The 14,460-nt window shown below is 38.0% G+C and overlaps 1 protein-coding gene across 1 annotated transcript in view; it reads left to right on the top strand.

Annotated features, from left to right (window-relative positions):
* relb (v-rel avian reticuloendotheliosis viral oncogene homolog B) overlaps window positions 1-10,762 on the top strand; it is a 38,982-nt gene extending 28,220 nt beyond the window's left edge. The window contains 5 exon segments of the mRNA XM_062060230.1: window positions 1,682-1,786; window positions 1,882-2,097; window positions 2,484-2,537; window positions 4,777-4,848; window positions 4,915-10,762. Coding sequence (XP_061916214.1) covers window positions 1,682-1,786; window positions 1,882-2,097; window positions 2,484-2,537; window positions 4,777-4,848; window positions 4,915-5,441 — 974 coding nt within the window. The 3' untranslated portion in view covers window positions 5,442-10,762.
* Window positions 10,763-14,460: the final 3,698 nt, after the last annotated feature.

The following is a 14,460-nucleotide window of genomic DNA, read 5'->3' as shown; positions in this document are numbered from 1 at the left end:
GACAACTTTTTACTGTCAACTGAGTTTTGTTTTTTAATGATTTCTGCTGGTGGTGTGCCTCCACAGTTTTTCAATGCAAAAAATGTGCCTTGGCTCAAAAAAGGTTGAAAAACACTGCCTTAAACATATCTCTCCTGTATTACTTCACTTACATATCCTGCCGCGCGCTACCGCAGATTACAGGCAAGACTGATATGTATAAAAAGATGCCCATAAATCAGGCCTGGGCAATTATTTTGACTTGGAGGGGCACATTTAGAGAAAAAATGTGTCTGGGGGCCGGTATATCTATTTACTCTATCTATGTATATGTATACAGTGTTTCCCATAAACTGCCAAGATACCGTGGGGGCGTGGCTGTGGGCGTGGTCACCATGACATCATCGAGTAATTTGCATAATTTACTACAATGATTAGATTTTCTCTAAAAAGGCTCAAAAAATTTATACTTCCTAATTAATAATAACAGTTTTGTTTTAAACGTCCATCCGTCCATTTTACAATATAATTACAACACTTTATGTACATATTTATATACAGATTTAAACAATAAGTTATTCACTGAAATATATTTATTAATTGTGGTTCTTACAAAAAATATATCCTATAAAATATAAAAGCTAAAATGTCTCAAAGCTTTGCCCCTTTATTTAGTGCATATTAAATAATTTAACTTTAGCCTACTACTACAACCATATTATTTACCAGCAACATAAAGTGAAACAGAGGCAGAGGTGTCCTGCCACAGTCAGTAACAAATAAACAGAAAACAGTAGTGGTGGTAGATAGACACAGAGCTTCATCAAACATCTGATCCACTGAACGAAGAGCTCCAAAAATCTTGAACTTTAGACTGCCATCAGTTTTACTCCCTACACTTAACCATGTGTTTCCTACTGCCTGCAGACTTTGCACCCTTTGTTATATACACATGTTGTGTTTCTAATATAAATACATTTAATAAAGTCAAATACAAATAAGGCAACAAGAGAAGTATCCTACATTTCTCTTTTGTAAAGTAAATCTGAACTGCCGATATGGGCATCTACATCAACTATATGATTTGCCTGAGAAGCTGGAGAGGACAAAAATATATATATATTTTTTAAATTTTTATTTATTTTTTATTTTATTTGTGGCGGACGTAATTCTTTCGTGGCGGGCCGCCACAAATAAATGAATGTGTGGGAAACCCTGGTATATATACACACACACAGTCGTGGTCAAAAGTTTACATACACTTGTAAAGAACATAATGTCATGGCTGTCTTGAGTTTCTAATCATTTCTACAACTCTTATTTTTTCGTGATAGAGTGATTAGAGCACATACTTGTTGGTCACAAAAAACATTCATGAAGTTTGCTTCTTTTATGAATTTATTATGAGTCTACTGAAAATGTGACCAAATCTGCTGAGTCAAAAGTATACGTACATACAGCAATGTTAATATTCGGTTACATGTCCCTTGGCAAGTTTCACTGTGATCAAGGTGTTTGATGTAGCTGAGGTCAGATGTCAGATGATTTAATTTCATGTTGATCTTTGCGATATTTGACACAAAGCAATCAAGATGGATCGGGTGAAAGGTCGCATTTATTTTTGTGGTCCACAGTCTTCGTAGTTGCAGCCTTTAGCACAGTTGATAATTACACCTGCTACCATTTGCTTTTTGTCCGTCAGAAGCAACCACCACATCGCAGTTAAAAATCAGCCAGTTGAACCAATACAGAGGACCTTGCACTGGCAAGACCGAGATCTACATGCTGTGTGACAAAGTGCAGAAAGGTAATACTGTTGTTACGTTGGTATTACTCGTCTCTTTGCTAACATCGTGTTTGTCAATTTCCACCAAACATCACTTTTGCTTTCATCATTCGCAGACGACATAGAGATCATCTTCAGGCGCGGGTCGTGGAAGGCGAACGCCGAGTTTGCCCAGACGGACGTTCACCGGCAGATTGCCATCGTGTTTAAAACACCGCCCTATTGTGACCAGGACATCACGGAGGAAGTGGACGTCAGCGTCACGCTACGCCGTCTCTCGGACCAGATCGAGAGCGAGCCCATCAGCTTCACGTACTCGCCAAACAACACAGGTCAGGAATGGAAGTGGCGGTTCACACAGCGGTGCTTTTACAGGGTGGTCTTATATACTGGCCAAACACTGTGTTTTAAGCATTTCCCACAATTTCAAAGCTAGATTTGGTAAAAAAAAAAAATTGATTTAGGAAAAAAAAAATCCTAGCCAGAAATCCCTGATATAGCAATGCTGCAATATTGATAAACAAAACTCCTGGTCGAGTCTTACATTTCATGCTCTTTTCTTGTTAAGCGGAATTCACAGAACACACCCTTGATTGCCAAACAGGCAGGGATCATGAGTAAAGTTTATTTCACCACTTTCAATTTGTAATTAAATGAATCTGCTGATCCCCCCTCCCTCCCTTTTTTTTAACGGGCATGACGGCGCGTCGTTTTTAAGTGGTGACATTGCTGGTTTTACGAGCAGAGGAGCATGTTCGGCAGCGCACACACAGTAAGTACTTACAAGCAGACACAGAGTGTAGACATAAAAGGGAGAAAGGACGCATTTTGGTCTAAAATCTAACGATAAAGGTGAAGTTATAACCAGTGTTGGGTTAGTTACTGAAAACCAGTAACTAGTTACAGTTACTAGTTACTTTATTTCAAAAGTAACTCAATTACTAACTCAGTTACTTACACCAAAAAGTAATGCGTTACTGTGAAAAGTAACTATTTAGTTACTTCTTTTTTCCCCCCTTTTTTTTTTAAAGGCTCCCATTAATGCCCTTTTAGCCTTCATTTCAGTACTGTTATTGCACTGGAGAATATAACAATGTGTTGATCAACTTGACATGCATCTGCATCACTGAACTCAGAAAGCAATGTGGTCTACATACAACACACAAACAATGTGGTCTACATACAACACACAAAGACAAAGATATGTTTCAAAGGGCCAATTTATTTCAGGCCAGAACAAATTGAAAAAAAACTATTTTAAATAGCTGCAACACAATGGCACTTTAACTTTAACTTTAAGTAGATAGGATCTTTGATCCAAGACACAACTTACATTTAGCTAAAATGTTATTTTCTTTGTGCTCGACAAAAGAAAAGTATTGAGAATGTCTCCATGTTAAGAAACTCGACTTCTGGCTTCACCATGATGTCTTGTTAGTTGTTATGAGAGCAGCATGTGTGTGTGTGTGTGTGTGTGTGTGTGTGTGTGTGTGTGTGTGTGTGTGTGTGTGTGTGGCCCTTTAAGATATGACAGCATGTGAGGTGAGTGACGTCAGTGAGTGAGTGGGCGAGAGAGGTGAGGGACCGGTGACAGTGAGTGCGCGTGCAGGTGCTCTAGCTTGGTGGATGGCTGCGTCCAATAAAGTCACAAAGTTGCAACAAACCGCCGGCCTCGTCATTCACCCTCAGCTGTAAAGACCCACTTCCGGGTAAAGTGAAGGTTGTTAGCCCCGAAGTACATAGGCCCTGGAGGAACGTCTCCCCTGCGCCCCTCAACTACGGTCTGGGAGCCCCCCCACCCCCACCCACAAAAAGCACACCTCTTCTTTTTCTTGTGACACAGAAGGAAGACACCGCAGTGCTGCAATAAAACACACTCAGATCTTCTGTTTCTAGCCGATACTACATAAAAAATAACGTAAAATAACGCAGTAACGCATCATGTAGTAACGGTAACTGAGTTGCTGAATATAAAAAATAACGCGTTAGATTACTAGTTACCGCCGAAACTAACGGCGTTACTTTGTAACGCGTTAGTCCCAACACTGGTTATAACACTGAAATGCTACTTAGTGGCTAAAGTCCATCCACAGTCTGCAGTGTTTTAGCTACTTCTAAATCACTAATCCTGGTCTCCATGGCGACAAATAAAGTAAGTTTCTTACAAGTATCATTATCACTGCAGGACGAGGAATAGCTAAACATGCTTCACTACACACCGTAGCTCACCGGTGTCACAATGTAAACAAACACCATGGGTGGATCTACACCTGACATCCACTGTAATGATACCAAGTACAAGAGCGTATCTAGTCGATACTAGTATGATTACATCAATATTTTTTAGCATCACAAAATCTTTTTCGTTTAAAAAGAAAAATTTAAATTATGTTTATAAAGTCATGAAATATGTCCCTGGACACATGAGGACTTTGAATATGACCAATGTATGATCCTGTAGCTACTTGGTATCGGATTGATACCCAAATTTGTGGTATCATCCAAAACTAATGTAAAGTATCAAAGAAGAGAAGAATAAGTGATTATTACATTTTAACAGAAGTGTAGATAGAACATGTTAAAAGAGAAAATAAGCAGATATTAACAGTAAATGAACAAGTGGATTAATAATCCATTTTTGCAGCTTGTCCTTTATAATGTTGACAAAATAATAGGTAGATAAATGACACAATATGTTACTGCATATGTCAGCAGGCTTATTAGGAGTCTTTGTTAGTTTACTTACTACTAAAAGACAAGTTGTCTATATGTTCACTATTTTATTTAAGGACAAAATTGCAATAATAAACATATGTTTAATGTACCCTAAAATTTTTTGTTAAAGCCAATAATGCCATTTTTTGTGGTCCCCTTTATTTAGAAAAGTATAGAAAAGTATCGAAATACAATTTGGTACCGGTACCAAAATATTGGTATCGGGACAACACTAGTGAAAAAGTATATGACGGTTTTATGTATCGATAACGCTAAAAAGTGTCGTATGAATTCAGATCCTTATGATGTGAAGCGGAAGAGGAAGATCAAGCCCGATGTCAACTTCCAGGAAAAAGCCAACATAAAAGGTGAGCATCATCGTCATCAACTTTGCGTGCCTGTTGAGAAAAGTGAAACCAGGCCTCTCCTCACAGCCGAGTCAGCACCAGAGCAGACCTTCCACGTCCCTCATGCCGTCATGTCGCCAAGCGAGAGGCTGTGCTCTGCGCAGGCGGCGTCGTCCACTCTGGCGGAGATGTGGTACACCGAGTCACAGGACATAGACATGGACACGGAAAACCTCATTAGCCAGCTGCTAGAACTGCTCCCGGACGAGGCGATAGTATCCGCCATCCCCTCTGGATTCGATCAGGGCCCGGATGGCGGCCACGCCCCCTTCGCCAACATGGACGCCAACCTCAACCAGACGTTTGGCTCGTACACACAGGACTTTTCCCACTACTCAGACTTGCAGTTCAACATGCTGGTTAACGAGAACCGGAACATGCAGCCTGAGACGCAGGCCAGCCCGTCCAACGCGGTCCAGGTGAAGATAGAAGTCCCACCAGCCGGTATGGAGGAGTATTTGGACTCCAAAGCAGAGACTCAGGCAATGTTGGACTGTAATGATTTATTTAACGAAAGGGAGCACGCTGGTGTAGAAAAAGCCACACAACAATAGTTTGAGAGAACAAGAAAGTACAAACAAGAATGGGACGAAACGTAAACTGAATGCAGATCAGAAGAACAAAAATTAAATTAGTCTCCACCCAGAAAAAAACATACCGGAGCTACTGACATTGCAAAGGAATAGTCAGGTGACAGGTGTGGAAACCACAGGGCTTAATAAGACCTGCTTGCAAAGTGCAATCAGGTGAGCGGGTTGTGGCTCCGCCCCCAGAACGCCAAAAATGGGCTCTGCAGCAGAAAAGCGGTGAACTGGCACAGCAGTCTGCAGACAGAAAGAAGCATGGCAGGTAGGCGACCTGGGAGGGCAGGAAGCATCAGAAAAGAGTCTGTGCCACATCAGAATCCAGCCATTTTCTGTGAAGTAACAATATATGCAAACATTTTAGTAGTTACTAGAGCATTTGAAAACAATCATCACTTGAAAAGGCCTTCCATCCATCCATCCATTTTTTCCTCGCTTATCTGAGGTCGGGTCGCGGGGGCAGCAGCCTAAGCAGAGAATCCCAGACTTCCCTCTCCCTAGCCACTTTGTCCAGCTCCTCCCGGGGGATCCCGAGGCGTTCCCAGGCCAGCCGGGAGACATAGTCTTCCCAACGTGTCCTGGGTCTTCCACTTGGCCTCCTGCCGGTCGGACGTGCCCCAAACACCTCCCTAGGGAGGTGTTCGAGTGGCATCCTGAGTAGATGCCGGAACCACCTCATCTGGCTCCTCTCCATGTGGAGGAGCAGCAGCTTTACTTTGAGCTCCTCCCGGATGACAGAGCTTCTCATCCTATCTCTAAGGGAGAGACCCGCTACCCGGTGGAGGAAACTCATTTCGGCCACTTGTACCCGTGATCTTGTCCTTTCGGTCATAACCCAAAGCTCATGACCATAGGTGAGGATGGGAGCGTAGATCGACCGGTAAATTGAGAGCTTTGCCTTCCGGCTCAGCTCCTTCTTCACCACAACGGATCGATACAGCGTCCGCATTACTGAAGACGCCACACCGATCCGCCTGTCGATCTCACGATCCACTCCTCCCCCACTCGTGAGCAAGACTCCGAGGTACTTGAACTCCTCCACTTGGGGCAAGATCTCCTCCCCAACTTGGAGATGGCACGCCACCCTTTCCCGGGCGAGAACCATGGACTCTGACTTGGAGGTGCTGATTCTCATCCCAGTCGCTTCACACTCGGCTGCGAAACGATCCAGTGAGAGCTGAAGATCCTGGCCAGTTGAAGCCATCAGGACCACACCATCTGCAAAAAGCAGAGACCTAATCCTGCAGCCACCAAACCGGATCCCCTCAACGCCCTGACTGCGCCTAGAAATTCTGTCCATAAAAGTTATGAACAGAATCGGTGACAAAGGGCAGCTTTGGCCGAGTCCAACCCTCACTGGAAACGGGTCCGACTTACTGCCGGCAATGCGGACCAAGCTCTGACACTGATCATACAGGGAGCGGACCGCCACAATCAGACAGTCCGATACCCCATACTCTCTGAGCACTCCCCACAGGACTTCCCAGGTACACGGTCGAATGCCTTCTCCAAGTCCACAAAGCACATGTAGACTGGATGGGCAAACTCCCATGCACCCTCAAGGACCCTGCCGAGAGTATAGTTCCACGACCAGTACGAAAAGGCCTTTTAAACACAAATTTAAACCATGTCATTGTCCAACCACAACCCTTGATAGCCAATTTCAGGAAATACTTTTGTTTGGCTACCAAATCAAAAACCCTGACAAACTATTAGTTTGTCGTAATCAGTGAGGACTTGTTTATGCTAAGATATGCTGGCACTTTTTCCCCAAAACAATCTTTTTAAACACAAGTTTACACTGAAATACACATGTAAGGCAACTGTAAATATAAAAATGAAGTGGCTTTGGAAAACAATCATTGAAATGGCCTTTTTAACACAGTATTCACTGTCTGCTAGTTAATCCAGGAAATAGTCGGTTTTACATCTAAATCCAGTCTTTCTGAGGTACTAAAAATGTTGTTTATGCGTTTGTTAAATTTGCTTTTGCAAAACAAAAAGGAAAGAAAGATGTAAAAAGAACATATTACATCATACAGTCAAGGTAGTTCTCAAAAAGATTTTTGAGAATTCTTGGTCAGTAAAATCAGTCTAATGAGCAGAGAACCTACGTTCTCATTAGGGGCCCATTGATTTTTATTTCCTGTTTTGTTTCTGCCAGTCCATACTGTTCTGTTAAACTTCCTAAAGTACCAGTATCTGTATACATTTCACTGTTGGCATTGTAACATTTGAAATAGTAATTCAATTGATTAACTGACAACGTTAAATTATCTTTAAAAATATGTGCCTCGGCTTATAAAGTTTGGGGAACATTGGGAAACATTAGGCTAATTAATCATTTTGTTACACGCTCTGTTAAGATAATATTTTTTCAATTATCATCGAACGTTATGTTGAGCAAATCCTACCACTAAAAAGACCTTAAAATGTTTCCTAACCTCTTACACTACGTGATGCACTTATTCAGTTCATATAGCCTGCCAACTAATCCAGGGAATCGTCTGTTCAACAGTTAAAATTAATAAGTGAGGACTAATTTATACCTTTTCCAAAGCAATTACCTAATTCTCCAATTTAGATTAGTCTTATCACTAAAAAAAAAACATTTTTCCCAACAGTGTGCACCTTGGACTGCATGTATTTGATGAATATACTGTACGTCTTACACTAGCCATTGATGAACCCTGAAGGCCTTGCTGGTCATGGCTTTAATGAAAAGGAGCTGGACAGCATTACCAAACACACACAGTACAGACCAAAAGTTTGGACACACCTTCTGAATGGGTGAATGTGGAAAATAGTGTCAAAGCGCTTTGAGTTCCTTAAAAAGGTAGAAAAGCGCTATACAAGTACGACCCATTTACCATTCTCCTCATTCAAGGCGTTTTCTTTATTTTCATGACTATTTACATTGTAGATTGTCACATCAAAACTATGAATGAACACATGTGGAGTTATGTACTTAACAACAAAATAATAAACATTTTTCGATTGCGATTATAAGACGCACTGCTGATGAATGGTTTATTTTTGATCTATTTTCATATATAAGGCGCACCGGATTATAGGACGCATTAAAGGAGTCATATTATTATTATTATTATTTTTGCATAATATTGCGAAACAAAACGCCAGACATGTCTTACCTTATTCTCACACCATAATAATACTCTTATGTTGAAGCGCATCAAGCGGTGTGGCTTCATAGCTTACCAAAGTCGTACTAAAACATTTTAAATAGATTTTTAAGCGCCGAGTGTAATGTTCTATATTTTCAATGGAACATATAAAAGGTTGGTGTTGTTTACTTGAGACATATTGCCATCATAGTGCAGCCTACACTTACTCTTATGTTTGACTGCCATCTACTGGTCACACCTATCATTACACCATGTACCAAATAAAATACCTTTGAGGTGGGTAAGCTCAACCAAACGTATTCCTTACATACATCCTTGGGGGATGGCGTGGCGCGGTTGGGAGAGTGGCCGTGCCAGCGGGGTGGTTCGATCCCCGCCTACCAACTTCGTCACGTCCGTTGTGTCCTTGAGCAAGACACTTCACCCTTGCTCCTGATGGGTGGTGGTTAGGGCCTTACATGGCAGCTCCCGCCATCAGTGTGTGAATGTGAAAATAGTTTCAAAGCGCTTTGAGTACCTTGAAGGTAGAAAAGCGCTATACAAGTATAACCCATTTACCATTACCATTTTTATCAGGTGCACCGGGTTATAAGGTGCACTGTCGAGTTTTGAGGGGGGAAAAAATGATTTTAAGTGCGCCTAATAGTCCGGAAAAATACGGTAACCGAAAACATGTTTTGTATTCTAGTTTCTTCAAAATAGCCACCCTTTGCGAGCAAAGGGTGGCTATTTGCACACTCTTGGCATTCTCTCCATGAGCTTCAAGAGGTAGTCGCCTGAAATGGTTTTCACTTCACAAGTGTGCTTGAAGCTCAAGAGTGTGCAAAGCAGTAATCGGAGCAAAGGGTGGCTATTTTGAAGAAACTAGAATATAAAACATGTTTTCAGTCATTTTTAACTCCATATGTGTTCATTCATAGTTTTGATGTGACAATCTACAATGTAAATAGTCAGGAAAATAAAGAAAACCAATTGAATGAGGAGAAGGTGTGTCCACATTTTTGGCCTGTACTGTGTGTTCGCGTGCGTGTTAGTAGTGCTACATTAGCATGTAGCTTTAAAAAAAAAAAAAAAAAAAAAGCAAAAGTTGTTATTGTACAAATGTCTGTCTGTGACGGCTGGATTATATTCCATAAATTGGTGTCTGTGTCTGTGCCTAATCTGTAGATAAACTGAAGAATAGCGTGAAGATAATTCTGTGTTTTGTTATAATTGTGGATTTGTGGGAGACAAGAATCCACACCCTCGAGATCACACGCAATGTAGTTTAGGACCTAAATAGAAAGTGGAACATTCCCATGTAAAAATGTAAATAAAATGTCGAAATGTCGCATCTTTTTTTCGTACTTTTTCTGAAGAAGCTCCCCCCCCAAAAAAAGTACTTTCCATATGTTTGCACCAGCAGTCCATGTTACAGTCAGAATATACGAAACCTCTTCCGAGTAGTTCTTTGCTTTCTGATGACTCACTCAGTCTTTTGTTGAACGTTATATAATCAAACCTGATTGGACAAATACTTTATGTCTGCAATAGTCCTAATTATATTACACTGTTCATTTGTATTGCCTCACTTTTTAACAGTGTGGATGAAGCACAGATGTTCATGTCAATGATCTGATCTGGTCACCTTAGTTTACTTCCTCAAGGGAAACCCCACTCAGCCATTCTGGGCCGACCTCCAACGGTTGCCGCGTTTCCTGTCATGAATTAATTTTTTTATGTTACTTCAACTGCACGCTCATCTCCTTTCCAAGGAGTTTCTGAGTCTTTTTTTTACCCAGGTTTTGACCTTTTCTTTTGGTATTTATTCATTGTGTTTGTAGAACAGTTCCTGCTTTATCCATCATGCAGATATACATTATTCCAAGAGAGAAAAGAGGACTTCATTATCATTTTGCATTTCCCCTTCTCAAAGCAGTAGGAAAGAGATCTGACTTGCAGAATAACTCGGGGGCAGTGCATCTCCACACTTCATTTAGTCCAGGGGTCGGCAATCCAAAACGTTGAAAGAGCCATATTGGACCGAAAAATACAAAAAACTAATCTGTCTCCAGCCACCAAAAATTAAAAGCCGTATATATGTGTTATAATGAAGGCAACACATGATGTAAGTGTCTATATTAGCTATATTATGACTAAGTCTTATATAAGTGTTATAATGAAGGCAACACATGATGTAAGTGTCTATATTAGCTATATTATGACTAAGTCTTATATAAGTGTTATAATGAAGCCAACACATGATGTAAGTGTCTATATTAGCTATATTATGACTAAGTCTTATATAAGTGTTATAATGAAGACAACACATGATGTAAGTGTCTATATTAGCTATAATAGCCTACTATCAAGATGACTTTAAAAGTCTTATATAAGTGTTATAATGAAGGCAACACATGATGTAAGTGTCTATATTAGCTATATTATGACTAAGTCTTATATAAGTGTTATACTGAAAACAACACATGATGTAAGTGTCTATATTAGCCTACTATCAAAATGACTTTAAAAGTCTTATATAAGTGTTATAATGAAGCCAACACATGATGTAAGTGTCTCTGTTAGCTATATTATGACTAAGTCTTATATAAGTGTTATAATGAAGACAACACATAATGTAAGTGTCTATATTAGCTATAATAGCCTACTATCAAAATTACTTTAAAAGTCTTATATAAGTGTTATAATGAAGGCAACACATGATGTAAGTGTCTATATTAGCTATATTATGACTAAGTCTTATATAAGTGTTATAATGAAGGCAACACATGATGTAAGTGTCTCTGTTAGCTATATTATGACTAAGTCTTATATAAGTGTTATAATGAAGGCAACACAAGATGTAAGTGTCTCTGTTAGCTATATTATGACTAAGTCTTATATAAGTGTTATAATGAAGACAACACATGATGTAAGTGTCTATATTAGCTATAATAGCCTACTATCAAAATTACTTTAAAAGTCTTATACAAGTGTTATAATGAAGGCAACACATGATGTAAGTGTCTATGTTAGCTATATTATGACTAAGTCTTATATAAGTGTTATAATGAAGGCAACACATGATGTAAGTGTCTCTGTTAGCTATATTATGACTAAGTCTTATATAAGTGTTATAATGAAGCCAACACATGATGTAAGTGTCTATATTAGCTATATTATGACTAAGTCTTATATAAGTGTAATAATGAAGGCAACACAAGATGTAAGTGTCTCTGTTAGCTATGACTAAGTCTTATATAAGTGTTATAATGAAGACAACACATGATGTAAGTGTCTATATTAGCTATAATAGCCTACTATCAAAATGACTTTAAAAGTCTTATATAAGTGTTATAATGAAGGCAACACATGATGTAAATGTCTATATTAGCTATATTATGACTAAGTCTTATATAAGTGTTATAATGAAGGCAACACGTGATGTAAGTGTCTCTATTAGCTATATTATGACTAAGTCTTATATAAGTGTTATACTGAAGACAACACATGATGTAAGTGTCTATATTAGCTATAATAGCCTACTATGAAAATGACTTTAAAAGTCTTATATAAGTGTTATAATGAAGGCAACACATGATGTAAGTGTCTCTATTAGCTATATTATGACTAAGTCTTATATCATGTGTTGTCTTCATTATAACACTTATATAAGTTCTATATTAGCTATATTATGACTAAGTCTTATATAAGTGTTATAATGAAGGCAACACATGATGTAAGTGTCTATATTAGCTATATTATGACTAAGTCTTATATAAGTGTTATAATGAAGGCAACACATGATGTAAGTGTCTCTATTAGCTATAATAGCCTACTATCAAAATGACTTTAAAAGTCCTATATAAGTGTTATAATGAAGGCAACACATGATGTAAGTGTCTATATTAGCTATATTATGACTAAGTCTTATATAAGTGTTATAATGAAGGCAACACATGATGTGTCTATATTAGCTATAATAGCCTACTATCAAAATGACTTTAAAGGTCCTATATAAGTGTTATAATGAAGGCAACACATGATGTAAGTGTCTATATTAGCTATATTATGACTAAGTCTTATATAAGTGTTATAATGAAGGCAACACATGATATAAGTGTCTCTGTTAGCTATATTATGACTAAGTCTTATATAAGTGTTATAATGAAGACAACACATGATGTAAGTGTCTATATTAGCTATAATAGCCTACTATCAAAATGACTTTAAAAGTCTTATATAAGTGTTATAATGAAGGCAACACATGATGTAAGTGTCTCTATTAGCTATATTATGACTAAGTCTTATATAAGTGTTATAATGAAGACAAAACATGATGTAAGTGTCTATATTAGCTATAATAGCCTACTATCAAAATGACTTTAAAAGTCTTATATAAGTGTTATAATGAAGGCAACACATGATGTAAGTGTCTCTATTAGCTATATTATGACTAAGTCTTATATAAGTGTTATACTGAAGACAACACATGATGTAAGTGTCTATATTAGCCTACTATCAAAATGACTTTAAAAGTCTTATATAAGTGTTATAATGAAGGCAACACATGATGTAAGTGTCTCTATTAGCTATATTATGACTAAGTCTTATATAAGTGTTATAATGAAGACAACACATGATGTAAGTGTCTATATTAGCTATAATAGCCTACTATCAAAATGACTTTAAAAGTCTTACATAAGTGTTACAATGAAGGCAACACATGATGTGTCTATATTAGCTATAATAGCCTACTATCAAAATGACTTTAAAAGTCGTATATAAGTGTTATAATGAAGGCAACACATGATGTAAGTGTCTCTATTAGCTATATTATGACTAAGTCTTATATAAGTGTTATAATGAAGGCAACACATGATGTAAGTGTCTCTATTAGCTATATTATGACTAAGTCTTATATAAGTGTTATAATGAAGACAACACATGATGTAAGTGTCTATATTAGCTATAATAGCCTACTATCAAAATGACTTTAAAAGTCTTATATAAGTGTTATAGTGAAGGCAACACATGATGTGTCTATATTAGCTATAATAGCCTACTATCAAAATGACTTTAAAAGTCGTATATAGGTGTTATATAGAAGGCAACACATGACTATATGTCTATATTAGCTATATTAGCCTACTATCAAAATGACTTTAAAAGTCTTATATAAGTGACACATGATGTAAGTGTCCATATTAGCCTACTATCAAAATGACTTTAAAATTCTTATATAAGTGTTATAATGAAGGCAACACATGATGTAAGTGTCTATATTAGCTATAATAGCCTACTATCAAAATTACTAAGTCTTATATACAGTAAGTGTTATAATGAAGGCAACACATGATGTAAGTGTCTATATTAGCTATAATAGCCTACTATCAAAATGACTTTAAAAGTTTTATATAAGTGTTATAATGAAGGCAACACATGATGTAAGTGTCTATATTAGCTATAATAGCCTACTATCAAAATGACTACGTGTCACAGGCTGAAGCAAATCTTTGTTGACAGAAATGTTGAAATGTAATATTTATTCTACACATTTTTACAACATTAGAAACCATTAGTAAATCAGAGGCTACTCAGAAGGTGAGATAACTCCTGGAAATTACTGGCTTTTAATGGCCAAAGGTATAGATGTGTGTGTCCAAGTTAAAGGAAACAGCAGGCTGTCTTCTTTTAATGGATTTATTACAATCTTTGGCAAGCTAGGTAATGTTTGCTGTGGTCTAGAACAACATGGAACGCAAACTATCAGAAATGTGTCATGATGTGTCAAATTATATACAAAGAAGATAAAAGTAAAGGAAATTAAATGAGCTCAAATGTACCTACACATGAGGCATAAT

The sequence above is a fragment of the Entelurus aequoreus genome, linkage group LG10 (genome assembly GCF_033978785.1).
Source record: "Entelurus aequoreus isolate RoL-2023_Sb linkage group LG10, RoL_Eaeq_v1.1, whole genome shotgun sequence".
NCBI lineage: Eukaryota > Metazoa > Chordata > Actinopteri > Syngnathiformes > Syngnathidae > Entelurus > Entelurus aequoreus.
Note: the sequence above shows the minus strand (reverse complement) of the source record. Positions and strands in the feature narration are given on the sequence as shown.